General features: G+C 42.6%; 3 protein-coding genes across 3 annotated transcripts in view; 2 read left to right on the top strand and 1 right to left on the bottom strand.

The window, feature by feature from the left end:
* The first annotated feature begins 6,239 nt into the window (after positions 1-6,239).
* On the top strand, positions 6,240-16,731 carry epoa (erythropoietin a). Its single transcript, XM_079490428.1, has 5 exons — positions 6,240-6,424; positions 13,042-13,160; positions 13,499-13,585; positions 13,774-13,947; positions 15,103-16,731. Exons 1-5 carry the CDS (start codon positions 6,400-6,402, stop codon positions 15,253-15,255), a joined length of 558 nt encoding a protein of 185 aa, XP_079346554.1. The 5' UTR covers positions 6,240-6,399; the 3' UTR covers positions 15,256-16,731.
* Positions 16,732-17,191: 460 nt separating this feature from the next.
* pop7 (POP7 homolog, ribonuclease P/MRP subunit) lies at positions 17,192-19,904 on the bottom strand. The gene is made up of 2 exons (XM_079490975.1): positions 19,737-19,904; positions 17,192-19,164 (listed from the first exon to the last, which is right to left on the bottom strand). Exon 2 carries the CDS (start codon positions 19,146-19,148, stop codon positions 18,696-18,698), a length of 453 nt encoding a protein of 150 aa, XP_079347101.1. The 5' UTR covers positions 19,149-19,164; positions 19,737-19,904; the 3' UTR covers positions 17,192-18,695.
* Positions 19,905-21,652: 1,748 nt separating this feature from the next.
* Positions 21,653-24,279, top strand: part of LOC306913868 (GRB10-interacting GYF protein 1-like) — a 33,564-nt gene continuing 30,937 nt past the window's right edge. Inside the window, exon 1 of the mRNA XM_079490681.1 lies at positions 21,653-21,871. The gene's annotated coding sequence lies outside the window, so the exon portion shown is untranslated. The remainder of the gene's footprint in view (positions 21,872-24,279) is intronic.

The raw sequence follows: 24,279 nt of genomic DNA, 5'->3' as shown, positions 1-24,279 counted from the left end.
GACAAGGCTTCTGCCCGACAATGTATGGTAATACATAAATCTAGGGCAGAGGTAGAGCTGGATACGAAGGTTTGCAGTGTAGAGACGTTTCGGGCATACAGCCAAGAACAGCCAAGCCTGGAAATAGCAGACAGGCCATCCAGAAGAGAGCCAGAGGTGTGAGGGGTAAGCTACAGTAGATAGAGGTGAGGCCAGGGCAAACAGACAGTAAATACTGCTCAAGGCCGCTTGGCGACAGGGGAAATAGGCCTACCACATACATGGGGAAAGAAACTTGCTCAGGTGGGAGGAGTTGATAAAGAGCGGAGAGAATGTTTCCTGCCTCCATCAAAAATGTAAAGGCAGTCCTGGGCTGGTGTCCTACAGATGTCTGTATTTCTGACAGTCTGGTTATTGGAGTTATTGGAGAATATGCATAATATATTTGTAATGTAGTGGTAATACATACATACATTTATATTAATGTTTGATTATTAAATTGTTATTAGGCTATATTATACATTTCTATCGACAGTTGTGCCAGTCGCCCCTTCAGCCGGATCTTAACCAAAATCCTGCAGCTCGCTTGGTATTCAATTCAACCAGCCAAACGTCTCACATGTCTCCCCCCTTCTACACTCCCTCCATTGGCTCCCGGTCGCTGCCCGCACAGAATACAAAACTCTGATGCTGGCCTTCAAAGCAACCAAAGGTATGGCACGGTTGGCACCCCCATATCTTGCAAGTCTGATCAGACCCTACAAACCCTCCCGTGTGCTCAGATCAGCCAACGCAGGGAAGCTGGAAGTACCTTCACTACCGGGACAACGCTCCACACGTCCAAAACTCTTGTCCCTTCTGGCTCCAACCTTATGTAATGCACTTCCCATTGCAGTTAGAACTGCAGATTCACTCCCAATCTTCTGCCGTCGTCTGAAAACCCACCATCTTAGCCCGGCCATAGCACTTGCCGTAGCACTTGCCCTAGCCTCAGCGACATTACAGGCGTATGCAAATGCTAAACATAAAGTTTTCTGAAAAACTTCAAATATTTATATACCAGCATCACATATTTTACATTTTTGAATACTGTACATACTGTACAGAACCCCAAGAGGGGTTCCCGTCCAGAAGGGTTATAACACCAAAAGGGGTTCCCGCCCAGAATGGGTAACTTAGATAGAATTGTATGTAGACATAGCACTCTATTGTGTATACATATAGTTTCATTATATAGATATTCCACTGTTAGGTTCTTAGCTTTCGTATGATTCATGATGACTATTTTGATGTATTTCCATGTCTTTGTTCTTGCTTACTGTAAATCGCTCCGGATTAAGAGCGTCTGCCAAATTCCTAAATTGTAATCATACGTGACCAAGTCCTGTAGTCACAGCAGAGGGGGACGTCTCAGACGGGGATATCTCTGACCATTTGCCAGCTGTTCAACACTCCCTGTGACAAACGTCACCATGGGACGGCGAACCCCCGCCAACTCAAACGATTATCCTCTCCTCTTCAGACGCCTGTGTGTTCTGAAACAATGATTTCCAAACCTCTGCAGCCGGCTACTGCCCTGGCTCCTGTGTCCCACACCGCCGGTCCCCCTATTCTTTTATGTCAGCTTCCTGTCTCGTGTCGCGCCAGAGGAGCAGACCTGGCTGGCTGCACCTCAGTGCTCTCTGTTTACTATGACGTCACGCAAACTCTCCCTCTCCTGTCTGTCTTTGTTTATTAAGCATAGTTGTGTGTGTGTGTGTGTGTGTGTGTGTGTGTGTGGGGGGGGGGGGGGGGGGGGGAGTCCTTGGGTTCATCCCTGTCTTTATATCTCCCCTCCCCTTTTTAGTTATCCCGAATTCAACGCCAGCCTCTCAGTCCAGCCAAGGAGTCAGAGTGACGAGACACTCCTGCCCCCCACAATGACCCGCCACCCACTCCAAGCCCCTGCTCTGGCCACGATGCATGGCTCGCTGCACGTACTTGGTCTCATATTGGCTCAGACATAAGCAAACAGCCCGGCGGCTGTGAACAAACAGCACAGTGGTGCAGTGGCTCTGTACAGCCAGTTCAGTGTTGAACAAAGTTTTTTTTCAAGGGGACATCCACCCCTGCACTGGACATTGATACTGTACATATAATTGATACTAGGGAGGTCCCGATATACTTTTTTCGTTTCCGATCCGATCCCGATACCACAATTTCTGTGTTATCCGTTACCGATACCGAATACCGATACCAGAGAATAATATTTATAATAATACAAAAAGAAAAAAGATCTTATTTTGAAGTCCCAACCGGTAATAGTGTTTATAGCTATCTAGCTAAATATCTCGTGTTGTGTTTATAGCAGACTCCTCACTCAAATGTGCACTTGCAGTTTGGGCAACTCCAAAGCAAACTCCACGTTCCCCAACATTTTATTTACCTGCCATAGTGTCAACCCCTCGGATCGATGGTTACTGGTTAGACTGGCATATTCCCCGATACCGATATGACCCGATATGACCAAATAAGGGCCGATCCGATACTTTTACGATACCGATACAGTATCGGGACATCTCTTCTAATTGATACATATGCAATGTCAGAGTGAGTTAAGTTAGGTTACCCTCGCCTTCTTCATTAGTTTCTCCTAGTCATAGTTCGCTTCACTCCACTTTTGTATACACATTTCTGAGGGGAGCTAGCCCCTTCATTACATGGCTTTTACGTCATATGGCAGCACAAGTCTATGGGATTTTTAATGTTTGTTTAGAGCACTTATGACGTAAATCGATTGCCGGCCAAATCTATGGACGTTAATGTTTGTTTAGGGCACTAAATGACCAATTTTGTTTCTTACAAGAAACAAGCCAAACAAGTCTATGGACCCCCGTTTGTCATCGCCGGAGCAGCTTCTGTACAGTACCTGTCTGTGTCTGTCTGTTTCCCTTTTATGCCCATATATGGAGACCTGTGATGTCATCAGTATATGCCCATAATATATGGCATACCGGAATACATATATGCCCATATATGGCCGATTGTGACTGCCAATCTGATCAAATTCACGCCGGGCATCGCTCTCCCCGAGTCCTCTGTGAATCATGTGCCAAGTTTGAAGCTGTGAACTCACAGCTTCATGCGAATGAATGTGCACTGTGAGTACTCCCTGTACTCATGGGCTCACCATACATTGTAAATACAGTAAGCACGTGAACCCATTGTGTTGAAACAATTCTATAGCGATGCTTTTTTTAGCATTTCTATTTATTTTAGTAAGTCAATACGTGTCACTCGGCATACCGAGCTGACACCTGATAATCCAAATATACCATAATTTCCTGTCTGGCGTAAGACCTCTGCGTATCTCTGAAAGACCACCCCCCTCTCACAACACAGTAGGGACTTCCAGGAAGGTTCAGCATAGTTCCTTTACTCTGGTCCCAAAGGGCAAAGTGAGGACATGGACCATAAATGGTCTAAGTGATTTGACATCCTTTAACACAAACAGTGGGTCTGAAGCCATGTTTGGGTCGTGGACCTATTTTTATGGGTCACGAGATAATATCTCTTTTCATTTACTAAAAAAATCACACCCGTGTGAACTGAGTGGTGTAAGGTCTTATATAGCCTGATCAGCTGTGGTCTGACGTAATGTCTGACGTAATGAAATCACACCCGGGTGAACTGGGTGACCGTAGCAACCATGCTCATTTTTTCTGCACAGACAGACAGACAGACAGACTAACAAAGCCAGTTGTAGGAGTGGTTTACACCACTCAAAAAACATTAAACATTAAAATACATTTTAAGTAGGAAAAATAGATGTTACTTTAGAAGCTAATCTATTGCAATGGATGATTTCTATTATCGTTTGATCATCTCATAATAGGATTAGAATTAAGTGTGATGGATAAATTACCACAATGAGCAGGGGGTGGGGGGGTATAATATTGTGCACTACACTACAAAAAGTGTGCTAAGTAGCTATAAAAGATCTTTGTTGGCACATATATTGTACCTTTTATGGTGCTACAGTATATAGCATCTTTGTCAAATAATGACTTTAATATATTAGCGCCCCTCACTTCACACGGGTGTGATTTTTGTTGTTGTTGTTGGACTTCTTTCAAAACTCACTAAGGCCAGGTCATGCTGGCCTTTGCTGGCGTATATTAGTTCCAAAATGTACCTGATTTTGTGAATGTGGGATGAATTGTTCAGAAATATCAGACAAGGAAAAGATTTGAAACTTTAGGCCCTTGAGTACCCAAAATTACCCCTATGAGCACCCCCAAATGACCTCCGAGTACTCCAAATTACCCTGATGGTACTAGTACCCCCAAATGAGAAGCACTCCACATCACCTCAACCAACCCAAAGTAGAACCATCGTTTTTTTGTGATATGCGAGAGTGAGAGCTAGCTCCTATAGCCTCTTGCCATGCCTTTCATTGTATTACAAGGACGCCATATCGAGGGGAAACTATTCTAAGAATGCCTCTGCAGCGATGGCGGATGACCTCTAACTGAACTTGAACGGTTTCCTTAAAAGTGTGTCTCTGCCCGTGTTGCCAGATTTTATGAGATAAATAAGCAACCTGGTCTAGGAAACCAAGCACAAAAGAAGCGACTATATGCCACATGTGCACTTCAAACTTGTAGATCTGCTATTTTCAAAATGGCAAGAATAGTGGATCTACAAGCTCACAACACGGCTCAATGCCACCCCCGTTTTACATCTATCAGTGATATTTATTTAAAATCTGCTTTCAACTTATTGCATGGGATTGTCTTTGTCTTTTATGCTTATACATTTGTTTGTATGCTTTCATTCTTTTATTCAACACAATTGCTTCTATTATAGCATGCATGCTATAGCACTTTCCAAGAATAAAAAGCCTGCAGTTGACAGTTTCTATGTGCTTCGATTCCCCATCGATGATGTCTCTGGTAGTCAGGTTTCTGAGTTGTCCACATCCCTCCTCTTGAGACACAGAGCAAGTAGACACAAAAATACAACATTTGTGAGGACCAATTGTATGATGATATCTTGAAAATTGGTGAAGTGGTCCTCTAAGTTTCTTGGACCTATTATACAAGTTTTGAGATTGGTTGGTCTGTATAGAGTATAGCTGTGTCATTTTTTCTTTTATCTTCCTTTCATCTTTTTTTTTAGATACATATTTGTATAGCCTACTAGTCCATTTGGCACTAAGCCAACTATGTCCTGGTTAAAACATGAAATATATTAACTGAACTGACATAGTTATTATAGGATCCCTGCAGACAGGTCTATACGTACATGCATGGAGAATGTAAGTTACATTTTTACAGCAGGCCTTATCATGTCATAACTTTAATTTAACAATGACTACATGTATTTTTTTTTTAATGATGTGTGAAATGGTTGGACAGATGGATACCGGTAGATATGGATAATCAAGTTGATTCATAGCAGACATTTCTGTGTCTACATTTGTGTGTGTACACGTGACGTGAAATTGACAGTGATATGATTATGACATTCTGGTTGGCATATTGTATAGTAGCCTACGTATTATTTACACTATCATTTTTGAACATATCTACCAAAGAGGAGGAAGGGTTCAGGTGATCCTCCATTAAAAAACACAGTGGATGGGAAGTCACTGCATGGCTGTTTTGAGACATTATTTACTTTATCCATTGTTTTCAAAACATGATTATTTGGGGATAACAATGAATGAAAAACTTTTTTTTCCGAAAACAGGGGAAGTAGTAGATAATCATCACATGGACAATGCAACCTGATTTTCAAAGTCATTAATGGAGGAAAAAAAGTCAAACGACATTTGAAGAAACACCTACTACCGGATAAGAAATCCATAAAAGAGCTTCGTTTGCAATTAATGGCCAATAGATGGGTCTATGGGAGAAACGGTGAGGACCCAGAGGGGGACTATGCGGAATCCGATATGGAGTTATCCAGTGAGTTGTTGCGATGCCTTCCTGTGTCTGTTCCAACTTCCATGTCTAACATTAGCCATGTAGCATACTGAACAGAAGTTCAGCTTTACGCGCAGGAGTCACAACACCGAGCTAGGTTGGTGTTTGATGTATCGCTCCTGGCGGTGCGTAAAAGCGGCTTTGGATCTCGCCCTCTCTCGCGTAAAGGCGCGCCCTCGGCCATGTGCTGCTGTGGCGTTATCGCTTATTACCGCAGCCAGGGGACGTGAAACAACGCTGTATCTGACGCGCTTCGCTGATGCAAAGCCTGATTGCTCATTATTATCACAGTCAGTGGCTTTTGCGGATCTGCATCTGCACTTGGTTCGTGGTGGATGACGCTCTCGGGTGTGTGTTGGATTTGGCCAGATGCCGTTTTATTGCGCCGTGACGTTTGTGCACTTGTATCATTTTTCACGATGTGTTTAAAAGATGTGGCACATCTTTGCGAATGTTGCAGAAAACGGGTAGAAGAGGTAAGAGTTTTCGTTTATTGTATTGGTTTGCATCCGTTAATTTAGGAAGAAAAAGTAGCCTGTGTAGTCTAGCCTGTTGTTATAGAATGTTATTAATTGACTTTTAGTTTCTCCATGTGTATGTCCATTTAGATTGTTTCATTGTCATTTTAATTGTCGCTGGAGAACTTTCTGTACAGTTTTCTAGCCCCTGTTGCGCCTCAGGCATAGAGCATAATCGTGGCTAAAACACTGCATTGTGTGGCAGGGAGGAACTTTAAACTTTAGTCTGAGCTATACAGTAGCTGTCACATTCTGTAGGGGTTTCACTGAGCATAGACCAGTCATTGTAGGCGAGCATAGTTGTGCTGTTCATTTGACATGAAGTCAGCACGTGAAGTCACCATTAAGTCTAATTGAACTATCTATTCTAAATAGCTATATTTGCAGACGATGGTTTCTCTGCCTCTAACACCAGAAACAATAGCTGTTTCTCTCACATTATTTTCTGCCATGACAGAGCAGCCAGGAAACTGGAGCTTATTATGACATGCCATGCCACTAGTTGTGACACAGCAGAGAGAGCAAAAGGTCATGTGGGTACTTCAATCAGGGTCAGCAGGAAATTATGTCACACGTGTAATCTGATTTCTGGTCATTCAGGTCATCCTGTTGATGTAGTGGTTGTAGCCTATGTATTTCATTAGTGATTTGCACACTATTATTATTAGCCTATATTTCAGCATATGGAGCAAAGTCTGTAGTGTGATTTAACTCTAAAAGTGAAACCCTATCAAACACCTTTGGATTGGAATGCCAAGTGCTAGCCAGATCTAATCTCCCAACATGCATTGTCTGACCACTTAAATGCAGGGCTCTGTGCAGTCAAGTTCTTCCTCACTGATATCAACAAACCATCTCTGTATGGGGGATTGATTGATTGAATACTTTAACAGTTTGCATGGACAAGCACAGGGAAGCAGTGCAATACATGGTCTGCTAAAAAGATTTATCCAAGAAAGCCTTGAATGTCTTGTTTCCATTGGGGTCTTTTTGTACTCAATTCATCGAAAGGGAGCATGGGGGGCACAGGAGGATTGTCATTCTCAAACAGGAAACATCCTTCCGCAAACTGCTGCCACACAATTGACTGGTTATTCAGCAGCCACTGTTTATTTTGCTGGCCCTTCCATGATAGCAGAGTCTTCTTTCACTTTTGCCCTGCCGCTTGGGCATGTGTCGTTGGGAGACTGATTTGTCATCAGCTGCCAAGAATTGTTAGGAATTATGAGTGAGCATTGAAAATGCTCTTGGCAGCACCGGTTGACCTTTCTGAGTTCTCCATCAGTGGCAGTGTGAAGCTTGCCAGTTTTGCGTACTAGGCATTCCCAGAATAGAATTGCAACAAAGTGTTGGCAATCGGCCTATTACCTTTAACTTTGCCCACAATCCTGCAAATGCAAATATTAACCGCTGGGGGGGACAGCATGTGCCGTGTTAGTATTCATTCATGCTCACGTAGGCCGCCCTCGGTGGAGGTGAAATCCAGTCATGTTCAAGCTGAGTCACTTGTTAAACAATCAGCATTTTTAGACAAATACAAATACCATGAGTCTGCAGAATAGAAACCATTGATGAAGCTACTAACCGCATGTACACATGCGCACGCACAACAGTACTCACGCACGCACGCACGCACGCACGCACGCACGCACACACGCACACACACACACACACACACACACAGAAACACAATATACTGGAATTAGGTCGAGGTTAAATTAAGACCGCTATAACATTGTTGATGAAGGGTTTCTAATATCATTAGCAATAAAAATGAGGACCAATGAGGATTGGCAGCTGATTGGAAATGTATGAATACTGTCTCACAATACCTAGTAGTTACCTACTACAGTATGTAGTAACTACAGTATGTATGTCCCAGATGCATGAGAAGTAGTAAAACTTGAAGAACTGGGCATTCCGGCCTGGCGTAGATAATCAGTATTGGAAAGAAATCAGGAGGAGGCCATGTATGCTTTCATTGCTTATGCCTATAAAACAATTATCAGTCGTATCGGGACAGAGGGATTATGTAGAAGCTCTGTTATGAGACGGATATACGATGCCAAACAAACTGATTCGTCCTACATACACAACAAAATCTGGATTGTTGATGTAAACCGGAGAGTGTACAAATTGTCTCTAAACTCTACAGACTTTACTGTGTACAGTATGTGCTATTTAGTATCCCCTACATGATGTGGGTGGTCGGCCAAGGAGTTAAGCAGATTATGCCGTTGACCCCTTAAAAGATCCATTCTCAAATTTTCTGAGGAAGACATGACGTGGGAAGAGACATCACTACTTGAAGGCAGTTTACAGTGGCTGGGTGAACGTGCAGATCAGCTTAGAGCGGTGCAAATTTAAAATTAGTGTAAAGATGAATTACTGCTGCCCATGAGCTGTAATGGGAATGGGAATTTGGTTGCTTTGATCCAAAGTCGCAATGACATTTTCATTTTTAAATATTAACCATCACCACAATATGCAGTATACTCATTACTGGTTGGCAATAGCTGAGTGGGTAGATAGGCAGTCTTGGAAACTAAAGGTCTCTGGTTCTTGACACTTGAACCCCTAAATGCTCCCGGGGCCCGGATGCCATAATAAAGACATCCACCACCTTCCTAACAAGGAAAATGTGTAAATTCATTGGACAAATTCCAGGTATGTGGAAATGTACCATGCCTAAAGGGACACCATTTTATAGTAAATCCAATCTCGCTTCAGTTTTTCTAACTTTGCACTGTGAAAGTGAGAGCCTGGACATCTAACCTGGCCTGTATCTGACCTGTCTGTGAAAGTAATTTGTGATTTCCATCAACCTTCTCCGTCATGCATCCAGCCTGCAGTGAAAGAGTGCATTCAGCAAATTACCCATAACTGAAACTGCTTTTCGAGGGCTCAGAGTGTGCTGTGTCTGCCAAGAGAGACTATAATAGTTCTTGGTCAATGAGGAAACATTGGGTTGTGTTAGTAAATGCTACAAGAAAAAAAAGAGAAACTCCAATAGAATTCACAGACATTACATACCAACATTACATTGATTGATTTAAGTATTTATTAACAGTTTGCAGAATTACAGTACATTTCAAGCACAACTCAATACAAAAACTGTTAACTGTGAGTGGACGACACCATATAGCATTACACTTGTTTAAGAGGGTCCACCGTTTTCAATTCATCATAACATTTAGAGACGTACAAATATATACACTTCTATATATATATAGCCCAAAACAGGAAATCATCATAAAGGAGGTAAAAAGGGGGAAAACATATACAGTGATGGGCAAAAGGGGTGGGTGGGGGATTCAGATTTTACGGGGGTCAGTTACGAATTGCAGCCGTCCGTAGGTGCCCTTTGAGAGAGGTTTTGAAGGAGTCAAGGGATTCACATGTCTTAATGACAGTTGGTAGGGCGCTCCACATTTTTGTGGCATAGGAGCGAAATGAATTTAGTCCCTTGTTTGTGCCGAATCTGGGTTGCACTGGGTTTGTTGAACTCCCTCTGGTGTTGTGGGTGTGGACTTCATTGACATTAAGTATTTAGACAGGTACATGGGTATCTTGGTGGTGTATCATGTGTATTATTCCCATCCTTATGACGACATTCAAATTTAGGGTAGGCTAATATTCTACTTGCACAACATATCAGTCCCCCCACCTTTTACAGTAATGCTTTAAGGTAAGCTAAGAAAAGATTAAATCAGTTAAGAAAAGACAAGAAAACAAGAGCGGGAATTAATTTAGCAGCCTCAGGTCCACAGTACACAGAGGCCTTATTTGTTAAACTGGTGGTGCTCTCCCATGTTTGAGTGGATATGCCCCACAAATGGAATACTGAGAAAAGACGATGGATAAATGTAGAGTGGATGTTATGTCGGGCGCGTTCATAAATAGCGCACTGAGCGCACTGTGCAATGCAAACTAATAGGTGAGTGCGCTCCGGTGCGGTATTTCTAAACGTGCCCGTCATGTGCACGGTGCACCAAGCAGTTATGTTTGGCTCTCATCCAGTATGTTTATTGTTTACCTTTATTTAACCTGTAAAAAAAGGCTAAAGTCTGTTGGCACTTGGCAAGTTGGCAGTGTAATGGTGTGTGTTTTGTTTCCTCGTGCCTATCCTCTTCCAGTTGAAAGATCTCAACCACCTATAATTTGTTGATGAGGGTGCCCTGGGGCTATATACTAGGTCTGTTCGTGTTGATTTCCTCTACAACAAATCACTTCGCAAAAAATAGACGATCTACAAGCCCACAATGCATTGCATTCAACTATTTTCACAGAATACCTCCAGGATGGGGATACACCAGAGTTCATGTGTTTAAGGTTTAAGGACGACCTGTTATGTCACAATGGACATGCAAGGAATCTGTCTCTGTGCTTGGATGTTTGTGCATTACACTGAATAATGATGACACGGTTAAACACTCAGCATGGTTGCAGTAGTGTTCTAAAAGGTTACAATCCCTGATATCGGCAGGAGAGAAGCTGGTAAAGATGCTGTTTTTTATGGGTGTTGTGAGCATTTTAACAAATTCACTGGGGATGCAATCCCCGTCCACACTCTTGTTATATGAAATAGTCAGGATTCAAGAGGGTTTTGTTTGCCACTCACTCATAATCTGAGCAATTGTGGTATATGCCAAGTTTGACCTTGACCTTGTTTATGGCCTTGATCTTTTCTTCCAAAAAGCTTTATTCTTAACAGGTTGCAACTTTCCACCATATTACATCTACCTGACTGTCAGTTTCTTAATCTAAAGAACATCCAGGAAGGATTGAAAAATTGCACCACAACTTTTCTTATAATTTAGTCTCCACCCCGTATCTTTGAGACGGTACATTTTCACATTATGTGAAATGTATCATCTGCATTTGCCCAACTGTTGGCAGCTGTTTTTGTATGCAAGTTGCAAGTTGCAAGGCTTCCTTTTTTCTTCTTGAGTTATTTTGTTCACAGACACACAGGAGTATTTACAATGTCCTGCCACAAATTGCTGTGGGCATGGCATGTTCTCGGGACACTTGGCACTGTACTGGATCTGTATACTTCTCTCAGTTCACTGCCAGTGGATATAATGAAGTTGAATTCTTTCTAGGGGTTGACACTAAGCTCTCAGAGGCACTTGCCCGTCGGGCAAGTACAGGTCATGTTCTACTTGGCCTCAGGTTATGGCCACTTGCCCCCCCAAGTGGTGGGGGGGGTAGGGAGAGGGACTTGGTAGAGAGATAGGGAGAGACGCAGAGCGCTCTGACCACGTTCTAGACAGATATATCTTGTGTTGTATTTATAGGGAACTGAAGACGATTGCATCCCTATGCAACATGTGCACCCGGTCGGGTAACCCAGTAGCAAACTTCATCTGCCCGACCATTTTATTGACCTGCCCCGGGCAGGTGTTAGTGTCAAGCCATGTACCGTTATATGATTATTATTCTGTTACTCTGCCTGGATGGCTTTAGCTCAGTTTGTAGAGCACTCACAGTCCAAAGGGTGCGTTCCTGCGAGCGAGCGAGCGAGCATGTGCGAGCGAGATAACCTGAGAACGGATGGGAAGATTTTCATGAACTTGGAGGGAATGATGAAAGGCTGCCCTGAAGAGATCTTTGGGGTCAAGTTCAAGATCACAGTCAAGGTCAAAATCTAGAATGGATCGGCAGATTTTCATGAAACTTTGTGGGGAATGCTCAGTAGGCTTCCCTGACGATGTGGTTAACCTTTAGATCGAAAAGATAAAATATCGAAGTTGTCAAAACTGGGACCACTGGCGTAATGGTCTGGACACATATAGGCTACAATGTAGGCTGACAGCGCATCGCAGGCTCGTCTCCCGATCCCGACGGCCTTTTCTGCGTGTCACTCATCCATGTCTCTCTCCTCATTTCCTGTCAGCCTACTGTCCTATCTTTAATATATGTGACATATTATTTGAATGTCTCTACATATAGCCATATATGTGGATAAGCTATATATCATAAAACATTTCATATCCACATATATTCACATACCGGTACATGGCCATATGCAGCATATATTCTACATATATTCTGCATATACTTACTTGTACTGCATGTACTTGGCAAGTTAAAATATTGGCATATATGTTCATATATTTAAAATAACACCATAGCACCACCATTAGCCTTTTCATGTCATGCACCCCATAGAGGGCGCTCGTGAGCCACAGGGGGTGCACGGCTGCACGCACCACAGTTTTGGAACCCCTGGTAGATGATCACACATTTTGGTTGAAAAGTTCAATGGTTATGGTCAATATCAAGAGCTGTAGGACAATGGCTGTTGGTACAGGCAGGGTTTGTATCTCCAAGGTATCTCTATTTGTTTAATGAATGGGGCAAAATAATTGTGTTGTGTGGCATCCACAATTCTTTCAATATGTAAGGTTTGCAACCAAAGCAAAGGCAAAAGCAGGCTTGACAGTCCCATTCTGTAGCTGAAATATCATTATCTAAAAAAACAGCACCCAGCACCATCCATTTCAGCTACATGGTGTTCGCACTCACTTCTCAACTTGTTTTTCACTGTGTGTGACATAATGTGATTGCAGGACTGTTTACCTTGCTGTTGATGGTGTTGGAGTGGACCCGGCCAGGCCTACCGTCTCCCATCTGCAACCACCTGAAGGTCCTGACCTCATTCATTAAGGAAGCACGAGACATAGACATGGTGAGAGCCAGACCCTTGAAGAGGTTCAAAAGGGCCCCCAGCTAAATTGCTGATCGTTATAACCACATTACCGGTAATCTTTACAGTGTACAAATGGAAGTCTGAGAGTGTACAAATGGAACAGAAAGGACCCATATAAGTCCATGCCTAATCACGCATACAAAACTAGGGGTCCTGGAAATGAAAAGGTTTGAGAACTGCTGCTCACCAGGAGGAGGCAACTGCTTGTGGTCATATAGCTAAGATTAAAGGCCTGGTTGCCCACTGCTAAAAATGTAAGGCACTGTGGACAAAAGCAACCACTATCTAATTTTATTCTACATCTCTATTTCTCTCAGCGGTCGTGTCGAGAAGAATGTAGACTTTCAGGGTCTGTCCCTGTTCCAAATACCAGTTTTGGCATTGATGTCTTGGAGGAGAAAAATGTAAGTGAAAGTACCCTGCACATGTATAACCTTACCTATGTCACTGATATACCTTTGACATTTTCAGTTATTCTAATGATTTCAGGACATTGGACAGACAACATCCATTAATAACTTAGAAGGACGTTCCATTCGTTTATCACATCCCCTCACTTAATTTGTTGCCCTGTGTGTTTTTTCCTGACCAGGCACTGGCTCAAGTCCAAGAGGTGCAGTCTGGTCTATGGCTGCTGCAGCAGGCGCTCAACCCTCTACAGCGCTCGGTTACAAGCACAGCACTGCGCAGTCAAATAGACACTAGCATCACAAATGTGAACAGCATCACAAATTGGCTCCGCAGCCTCAACATCCTGCCCATAGAGGTACCAGATCCAAACCATTTCATACTAATAATGTCTATTTTTCTCCAACATTGTGTACTTCTTTATTTGTCACTGTGGATTCTGGTAGATTTTAAATGTGCAGTGAGCATCCACAAGTCAAATTGAAGGTGACAATGGATCTGGCTATACTTTGAATGCACTTAGATGAGCTTAAGTTGGCTCAAGCTAATCAACATGGAATGGCAGACTAAAGCTTTGTGAAATGCACACATACTGTACGTAGGTTCAAGGGTCACTACAGCAAACATTCATTACGCCATTTGTAACCGGGAACAGTTCCTAGATATAGAGTTCTAGGGGAACTTCGGAAGCTTGTTTATGCAGAAATGCAGATAGATGTCACACAGCTACACCATATGCTGTATAATATACATAATATACAGCATATATGACACCTGCAAGCTCACAATGTGTTTCATTACAACACGTGAGGTTGTAGATCTGATATTTTTGGCAAAGAGGTTTTGAGGAAAAAGAGAAAGGGGCCAAGTTTAGACCCCTGGGGGCCCCCGGTCAACAAAGTATAGGGTTTAAGTGGTAAGGGACCAAGGTTTTAGTCAAGACTGCTGGAGTCAATTACTGTACTATTACATTATAATTAATAATTTAGCAGCATTACAATGTTGGGTTCTCAATAATGAGAACCCAACCTCGCTGTTCATTATCCCTTACATAGATCAGGGGTTCTCAACCTCGGGGTCGCAACCCCTCGGGGGGTCGCCAAATCATTTCGGGGGTCCCCAGGTTATTAAAAATATATATATATATATATTTATTTATTTTTTGGGCAACTGAATGGCTGGAAAATGGAAAGTAAGAGTTTACATCGTACATGCCGAAACTTTCCTTAATTATTATATCTGGTTTCAGTATTTATTTATGATGTATTTTCTCTATGTGTATTTCTTTAAAGGTTATTGTAGCGGTCAATTTGTATTGGGGACTAGGCATGGGCCGTGAGACGTGGCCAAAGCATTTCTGGGGGTCCCCAGCCAAAAACGTTGAGAACCCCTGACATAGATAATGGCATGGATAAGCTTATAGAAAAAACGAAATCAGCTGTAGTACAATACAATACAATACAGTAAGCTATACTGTGCCAGATTTCACATGCTCCTTTATATTCTCTTTAAGGAGTATACACCACCAGCCAGTGCAGCAGGGATAGAAGACACATGGCAGGTGTCCTCGGCATCAGAAGTACTTGAAGTATATGTCAACTTCCTGCGTGGCAAAGTGCGCCGCCTTGTCTCAGACTCGCCAGCTTGTCAGCAAGACGTAAGCTGATTGGTTATCCCCTAGCTCTGGGCCATGTTGATTTGTGTTTCCCAAGGCAGAGGAGGGATTTCACACTTTTGGCCCTGCCCTCTGGCCGGTGAAAGCAGTGTGGAACGTACAGTAAGAGGCAGAAGGCTATCCTCATAGGAGAGGCTGGAGCTGGAAGAGAAGGACAGTCCCACCTGGGCGTTTGGAAGGATAAGAGAAAATAGCACCTTGGAATATAGACTGTGAAGCACACATCGACCCAAAATGAGGCCTATGGAATGTACTGGTCCAATAGCTTTTCAATGGGCATTCTCCAGCACTTTGTGTGTATTTGTGTGTGTCAGTGAGCCTGATTTGTGGGTGTGTTTGTGTATGTGTATGAGTGAGAGAGACAGTGTTTCCAGTGAGTGCAATCTTTTCACTAGGCTGAATAGTGAACTTAATCCCAACAGAAAGGACCACCCAGAAATTATAGATGGCATCTGGAAAGGGGACTCCAAAAGGACTGTGGAGTTTTAAATGTCATGCCTTTCCAACACTGTAAAAAAGTGGCATTATCTGACAAATTTCACATTTTCAAACTGTGCCTCACAAAACTATAATACTCGTGTGTGTCATTTCAGTAAGTGTTCTAATGTATTTTTTTTATTGGTCGTTTCTATTTATACAGATTTATATTTCTACTTATTTTATAGCCATGGTTCTTTAGGGTCTTAGTCGGGTCCCCCTAGCCTGAGACATGCTCTGGTCTAACACTGTTGTAAATGTATTGTAAATGTATTTTACACATCATATCCAGTTGTGCACTACTGTCTAATGTTTTTGTAACGCTTTTCTATGTATGTCCAATTTTTACAGTTCCAGTTTTACACTCTGCATTCTTCCAGTTTCCAATGGAATAAAATTAATCTCTAAAAGAGGTTGAGCTGCCTAATTTATACTTCGTAGTTCTGTCACTCGCCAACAACTGATTCATAAGAGAATCATGTATTATTTTGTAAAATAGGACCGCATTCACATTGCAAAAATGCCCACCATGTGAATATGGTCACTGGGGGTCTTACGTGACAACTGCTAAGGGAGATTATCCACATGCATGTCACTGATCACTCAACCACAGCCTCTACGCAGTTTTGGGCTGCCAGGAAAAGATATTGATTGGCGCTTGTGATGAACGTCCTGTAAGGCCTTTTAAAAATCAAGAATCCTAGTCTCTCACACACACATTCTCCCCTTGTTCGTCATTAGACAGCAATTAGTCTGTCATGCGAACAACGTAGTGGGGCTTTTGCTGGCCTGGATGGATGCTCATCACTTTCAGACTAGTTACCATCCGCATTTGTTGTTTCCTGTCTTTTTTTATATCTGGTGGTGGAAGTGGAGATGTCTGTACATGTTTTCGTTCCTGTTTTTGTGTTTTGTCGTCGTCGTCCCCCAATCTCTGTGCCATTTGGCATTTAAATACAAAATATTATTCTTTGATAAACAAAGGATGGATGAAAACAAGATGAGAGGAAGTATGTCTGTTTGTTGTTCCTTGTGGCTTTCTTGTTTTCCTGGTGGTTGTTGTTGAGAGACGTTGGCGTCATGATGAGGCCTTTTCTGTATCCCCAGACACATGACCCCAAGCCCTGACTTGCTAAAAGCATGCTGGCAGCTACTGTAGGTGCCTTAAAGGTGTATCATAATGATGCTCGTGGTTAGTTTTTGGAGGTGGTCTGGTCTCTTTCACTGAGAAGTTCCGACACTGGTGGTGTCTGATTACAATGTTTTTTTTTTTGAGTGGTGCAACCACTCCAAGGAACAGTAATGTCCCTATGTCAGTCCATCCTTATGTCCCTGTTTAGGGTACCAATAGGGGCAAAAGTGGTGCTGTTGTGCTAGGGGGAGAGAGAGAGAGAGTGAGTTCCGGGGACCCACACACGGAGTTGCACGACTCAGTTCACACGGGTGTGATTTTTTTTTTAACATGTTTATTTATTTTTCTTTACAACATAGTATTTCCAAAGCAATTATTCACATATATTTTTTCCCCATACACCCACATGGCAGCACAAACACTAAACAAAATATTCAAAGAAACATCAGGATATGCCCATGAATACAAAGCAAACACATTACATACAGTTAAACAAACAAATGCACAATGTCCTGATTACAATGTTAATAGTTATTGGAAGCCGAAAACCCACTGGATCGGACTAATGTAACACTCTTGCGATGGAGAGACATAAAACACAGCTTTGCAGCACATCTTCACACATGCATAAGAGTATGAGATCCAGTTCTTGATACCCACAAATTCAGAATGTTATAAACTAAGCTTAGAGTTTTGTCCATGAATGAAACAAGGCAGAATAGAAATGATGGCGCTTAGACAAAGTATGTAGTGATCTACTGACCCCTAGTGGACATTTAATCGTAGGACGTCTGAAGAAGAAAAAAACATACTAAAACTTCTCATTTTGGCCCCTTTTCCAAACAGTTTGGTTCTAGAACTGGTTCTGTTCTAGATTCTTGGTGCTTTCATGCAACCAGTGGACATTTTTTGGTTCCAGTTCTGAACCAACTTTTAGGGTTCTGAACCAAGTCATTTTGGTTCAATGTTAGGCAGGAAAAAAATAACTGAACCGGTTCAACCCTGATGGAAAAGGTTTGTTTATTTGTATGATACAAATCTGTTATTTGTTAACAACAATCTGATAATGAAACCGAAAAACCAGGACGTGATCTCTGTACAACAATAATGTAAAATAAATAACCATTACAAATAACAAACACAGCTATACTCTGTGGCTGTGTTCATTAAACAATGGATGAATATAACACTGTTCTCACGGACATGCCAAGGAGATAATTTGTGTGTATCGTATCGTGTACAACTGGAAAGATCATTTCTGCAGTCAACATGGTGGCATGCATGGAATAAACAGTGAACAGTGAACATGTAATGATGATGTTTTGTGCTGACCAGCTGAAGAAATCATGAAATTTCTGAGACCATTCATGTTTCTGGAAGATGCTTCTAAACTTGTATTCTATTGACCGAAAATAGCCAATGTACAAGCTCAAAACACGTAACTTGTAGATCAGCTATTTTCAGTGCGCAGCATGCTTTCACAGAAGGCACGCTGGGCTTCTATGGAATCACAATAGCTGTAGCCACATCTACCAGAGAGCCGCGGACGTTTTCGGCTGTCTCCCAGCTTCTTTTCAGCTGGTGGATGGAAATTAAGCTCCACCCCGCGGTTGACTGCCGCGGGGGCAAGCGTTTCCGGGAATCTGTCCGTCGCGGCAACCTGCCGCGGGGGTGGAGCTTCTTTTCCATCCACCAGCTGTCTAAAAACCTGGAAAATAAGCTGGGAGACAGCCGAAACAGTCTTGGCAGCTGACTGAGAACTTTAATCCATGGGTGGTGTGTAAAAACAAAGACACATGCTGTAACGGACAAACGCTGCTGATCACTGAGGGTAGAAGACCTTGATGTGAATGGCCGAGTTGTTGCGTGTGCGCGTCATGGGCTCCCCGCCGGCCTCGTCCGGGTCTTCCGGCTCCAGGTCGTCGACCAGCTCCACCGTGGAGGTGTTGGCGGCCAGCTGCAGCGCGCCCTGGCTGCTGGCCTGAAGCTGTAGGGCGATGTTGATGGCCCTGTTGATGGCCAAGCCCAGGCCGTGGACGCAGATCTCCCGGTGGCCTCCCCCTTCCAGCAGCTTCTGGCAGCGGGCTAGCTGAGCCCGGAAGTCCGTCTTCATGTTGACGTAGACGTCGTTGCGCCGCTTGGGGAGCTTGCGAGGCAGTCGCTTGCGGAGAGTGTACTCCACCGGGTCCATCTCCACGGCCGGGGAGCCGCTGTCCGCTGGCAGCACGGCTGTCTGGGGCATAGAGGCGCTTGCTGGGCTGCGTGGCTCCGTCATGTCTGTGTGACAGCAGCTGCAAAAATCACACCTGTGTGAACTAAGTGGTGCAAGGTCTTATATAGTCTGATCAGCTATGTCAGTGACGTCACACACTAACCATAGCAACCATGCTCACCTGTGCACGGACACGTATAGGTACAGGTACACAAACATACAGACAAAGCTGGTTGTTGGAGTGGTTTGCACCACTCAAAAACTTGTGGACGAACCATGATAAGGCACTACCCCACTAACACTTGTTTACAACAGGGTCCACCATTTTCAATTCATCAGAACATTTAAATACGTACAAATATACAGTTCTATAAAACAGGAAATATCTATCTACTACATGATCTAGCTCTGGTCCATAGCCCTAATGCCATTTGCTGCCGTTGTATGGACCAGAGCTAGTATGATCTATCCAAACAAATATCTGTCAGATGAAAATATATTCCAGATGTTGAGATGTGCAGGACTGTAATGAAAACAGTGTCGTTAGCGGTACTGTCACTGATCAGTCAGTGGTACCTTTCTTTAAATGATCTGATGCAATCATCTAAATATTATTATTATAAAGCATTGGTTCTAAAAGTAACACTTTACCTTCAGCAGTGTGTAAATATCAAGATCGTGTGGATCCTCGGATTACTCGCTGGCATCTACCATAGGCATCTACAGTACAAATTGAAATGATTCTGTGAACCGGATGCAATAAAAGGTTTGCCCCGGAAACACTATATAATAGCAAAAAGGTCCAAAACAATTGAATAAAAATCACATAGAAATGTGTTTCTTATATTCATTAAATATAAATAACGTAACGTTATTCCATCACGAGAATGTATCGCTTGGCTAAGGCTTACGCTCAAGCGACACCTGGTCGTACTACACTACAACTATTGTATTCAGGCAAACGCTTGAAAATGTTGGATACTGCAGCGCCACCTTGTGGTGTTATCGTGGAGGTGTAACTGTAATAATCTGAACTGTTTTAACCACATTTTGCTTTACTTTTCAAAAAGATGCTTAATGCTTTCTTCCTCTTTCCTCTCACCAGGGTGACTTTGAGGAAAGTAAATGTTGACAGTGCAAACAAAAAAGAAATTAAATCTGCCTTTGAAATTTGAGCGGAGAAGTTCCTTTGTTTTAGCTTTTTAAACATGTATTCCCCCTGCGTGTCACATCACATCGCCCTGCAATCTCAAAACTTCAAAAATAAATGCCGTGTATGTTTCATTTGTAGTCGTTTTTTATCTGCTATGTTTACATTTTTTTTCTTCATATTGTGTTGCTTCTTTCTGTATTTAATGGCTCTGCTGCCTGTTGTGTTATCTTAACGACTTTCTTGCCATAGCAGAGATTATCTAGGTAGGATCACTATACTGTACTGTAGGCTATATTATGTAATGTTCTGACAAATGGTTCTCACTTGCTGTTTCTGTCAGCCAAATTAAGTTCCAAGTTCCACATTGGAGTCAGATTGAGGTCATGCTGTGATTTAAAGATAGACAGACAGACAAATTGAACTTGATTTAAGAGATACAGTATATAAACATTCACATTTGCTTATCTAGTTCTACAAGTAGGCTGGCTACTTCATTTCAAACTCAAATTTGATCTTAAGGGGGGCTGACAGCTAGCCTACAAACATTGAGTTTTAGTTTGACAACACGTCAAGATCAAGTGCACGGTCTATGATCGTCTAATTGGGGGACAATCTGTTTGTTTGGCCTATACCTCACACTGGTGGAACTTCCATCATGTAATTATAATAGATAGGCCCCATATCTGAGTGGACTACTTGGAGGGCAGTCGGCTATGACACAGTCATAATAGATGATTAGATCTGGTCCATAGCTCTAATGCCTTTGCAAATGAAATGAGCTAATAAATGTTGCAAATTGGTAGCGCAACGGTAACCCACGTAATTTGCCAATCCAAGAAGCCAATTTGATTCCAAGGACGATTCCTGTAATTTATAGAGTCTGTATCAGACAGGTAGCCACTATAGCCACCATAGACAGACACACAAAAGTTTTGGGGAAGATCATAGATGGTCGAGGTCCGGAATATATGTGGCCAATGCTGTCAATGGAATGCATGGGGAATTATACATGGCCTATTATAATACAGACACACACACACTTGTGTTGTGACATCCGCGGCTAAATATGACCGGATATTTATTTGATTGTAGCGATCAGACTCCCGTTTCGCAATCAGAGTCCGATCGCGACGGGCTTTGCACTTATGCACTCTAGTACTGAACTGATGCCTGCTATAAAAACAACTTTACTTACACCTCGACGATGGTGTCGGTTACCCAAAACAACAACACAGATCTACAAGCTAATTTCAATGGGATTGCATTTTGTGCCTGCGGCTTGTAGATCTGTTCGGCGATGGTCACGTGGTGCGCACACGAACGGCCATGTTTCCGAAACACAAACAACAAGCGGAGGGGAGGGAGCAGCAGCAGCAGCGGAGAGCACGGCACAGCACAGAGGCAGACCAGACACTGATATACGCAGCAGCGACCGAACGAAGGAGGAGAGAGAGCGAGAGAGGGGAGGACATTAAATAAATAAACACAAATAACAAAAAAACGCACGACTTTGTGTGTGTGGACAAAGTACGATTCTAGACGAATGAGAACGTTTACACGAGACCAATGCATAGGATCTAGACGAGGCTGTAAACACACCGTGCGGGACGGATCGTAAAAGCCACCAACAGAGGTAAGAAGGTTCCTCTTCTCTTGCAGCTAGCTGGCTAGCGTTAGCCGCTCACGGCCCACAACAGCGTCACTTGTCGCGGGCGCACACCACACACACACACACGCACAGTCACACAACACGCGTGCAAAGTGTTTTATTCCGCCGAATGTGTGAACAATTGTATGAGCAGTCGTGTGTTTTTAGTGTTTTATCGTAAGACGTGTGTTGTTATGTTTACACATGCTATGCTATGGACGTCCCGTCCGCTCCGCACATTAGGTAGAGCAGAGCAGGCCAGACGGTAAAGATACCCAAGGTGTCCTTAGTGGCGTCACAACTAAGCGTCTGCCGTCACCCATAGTAGGGATGCTCCTTCAGTGTTTTAATAATAGGACAAATGAGTGGAGGCTTTTGTTAACGAATAAGTGACAATAATAAAGTTGGAGAGCATATTATGAGAATACGTTTATTTTTGTTATAGTTTGTCAGACATTGTTGTAGTAGCAGCAATAATAACAAACATGTAAACAATAACAGAACAAAAATGATTGGCAAGTTGGCAACGTAGTAGGTTTGTACCCCCGAGTCCCAGCGCACTTCTTGGGGGGGCTGAAGGTGCTTTGTGCATGGTTCTCTCTCCTAAAGTTGTAAACATCTATTTACCTGTATCTCTGTATTGAGTGCAAGTAAAACCTGCACAAATCACACGTGCCAGTGTCATGGCATGTGTTTTACACACACATGCTGTACATTGGGGGCATTATTATTATTATTGCAATTAATAGTTTGTTTTCATTTGTTAAGAAAACAGTCAGACATTATTAAAACAAAAATACTACAGATGACAGATTATTAAATTTCAATCTTAACAAAAACGAGCAATTAAAAACATGAGGGACAGATCACCACATATTTAGTTGCAATGATGTAGTGTAGATAATAGTTTCGTATTGTTAATTATTACTGCGAGATGGTTGTAAAGTCTTGCTATTTAAAAATGAATACAAATATTCGAATTTTTTAAGTAAAGATAATGTTTGATCGTGGATAGGATTGGTAATGCTCAAACTATAGTTGTAATGTTTATGACATCACTTAACCATCCGTGGTGTTTTCATCCCATCACTCCGCCCCCCTCCAGTCCTCCGCCATAACAGACCGTCATTAGAACCGAGCGAGGCCTTCTCTTCTCGCAGTGCATCGTATGCATGGTAGCTACTAGCTAATGTTATGCAACCGAAATATGATCTGCTGTGGACCCTATCCTCCGCTGTTGTGTTCAATTTATGACCGCAAAAGTCCACGTTCCATGGCCGCCTTCCCTGCGGCCATCAGCTGTGACCCTTGGCGGCTATAAGTGTGCAGCCAGTGACCAGTTCAGTTCATGGTGGCTAACTTGTAGCCTGTGTTGAAGCGCTAGTTGTAGCCTCCTTCACGGCCCCACAGCCTGTGCTTTACTATTCATTGCGGTCCACAGTCTCCGAAAATACATTTGATTTATTCCATCGGTAGCTTTTAGTTTTCAAGGCACCGGGCCCAACATTTTAACTGGCAAACATTTGTAAATGTCCCGATAACCTGGATGGATGTTTATTATTGATTTAAACTATGCTGCAGGAAATCTGTGCCCTCATGTCCTCACTGGTAGCCTCTCTAGATATCCTGATTTGGTACCATAATAACAACAGGCCTACAAAGTTTGTGCAAGATATGGATGAATATTGTGCCGTATTTGTATCAAGGCCGAACAGTTGTGCTTTGCCTTTTTTTTCTGAAGTAAATAAGAAACTCCTGTTTGCAACTACTCATTTACATAATGATTAATCTGTCAATGATTATTTAATGTATGGTTAATTTAATTCCAAATGTAAGGTAACAAAATGATGGTATATCACAAGTTAAGTGAGCCCATACAGGCATACAAATGTTTGCCCTGCCCCGTTGTCAAAATATGAAAGAAAGAAGTTAAAGCAGCCACTGTATAATGCCAACAAATAATGATTTATTAATAGCTTAAACACTGTTTGGATTATGCTTACAGACATGCAGACCATCAGCCATTGGTACAAATACAAGCATTCATCATAGTCGGAAACTACATTTACATGATACTAAACTCCTATTACAAACATGTAATATAGTTTTTCGTTAAATTGAACTGCTTCACCCCTAGTTTATACAGGTGTATTTGAACTGAAATGACATTGTTATGGGTGTGTTTGAGTGTGATAATGGGTGTGCTTGAGTGCAAATAAGTTTAATATGTATTGGGGGGGGGGGGGGGGGGGGTGCCGCCGCCTTAAAGCAGCGTACCCCTTTTGTCAAAAGAAAAAGATGTTAATAAAATAAAATATTTTTTAGTTTTCAGTTATGTCCATATCCTGCCAAAACAAGCTTAAACAGTTGATTACAGACCTTGTCGGCTCATA

The sequence above is a fragment of the Electrona antarctica genome, assembly GCF_951216825.1.
Source record: "Electrona antarctica genome assembly, chromosome: 21".
In the NCBI taxonomy this organism is placed as follows: domain Eukaryota; kingdom Metazoa; phylum Chordata; class Actinopteri; order Myctophiformes; family Myctophidae; genus Electrona; species Electrona antarctica.
This window is presented reverse-complemented; position numbering and strand designations above follow the sequence as displayed.

Excerpts from the sequence above, each read along its gene's own strand:
- epoa (XM_079490428.1), top strand. The coding sequence starts at position 6,400 with ATGTTGCAGAAAACGGGTAGAAGAG. Across the intron at positions 6,425-13,041 it reads GCAGAAAACGGGTAGAAGAG|GACTGTTTACCTTGCTGTTG; the intron begins GTAAGAGTTTTC and ends ATGTGATTGCAG. Across the intron at positions 13,161-13,498 it reads AAGCACGAGACATAGACATG|CGGTCGTGTCGAGAAGAATG; the intron begins GTGAGAGCCAGA and ends TATTTCTCTCAG.
- pop7 (XM_079490975.1), bottom strand. The coding sequence starts at position 19,148 with ATGACGGAGCCACGCAGCCCAGCAAGCGCCTCTATGCCCCAGACAGCC.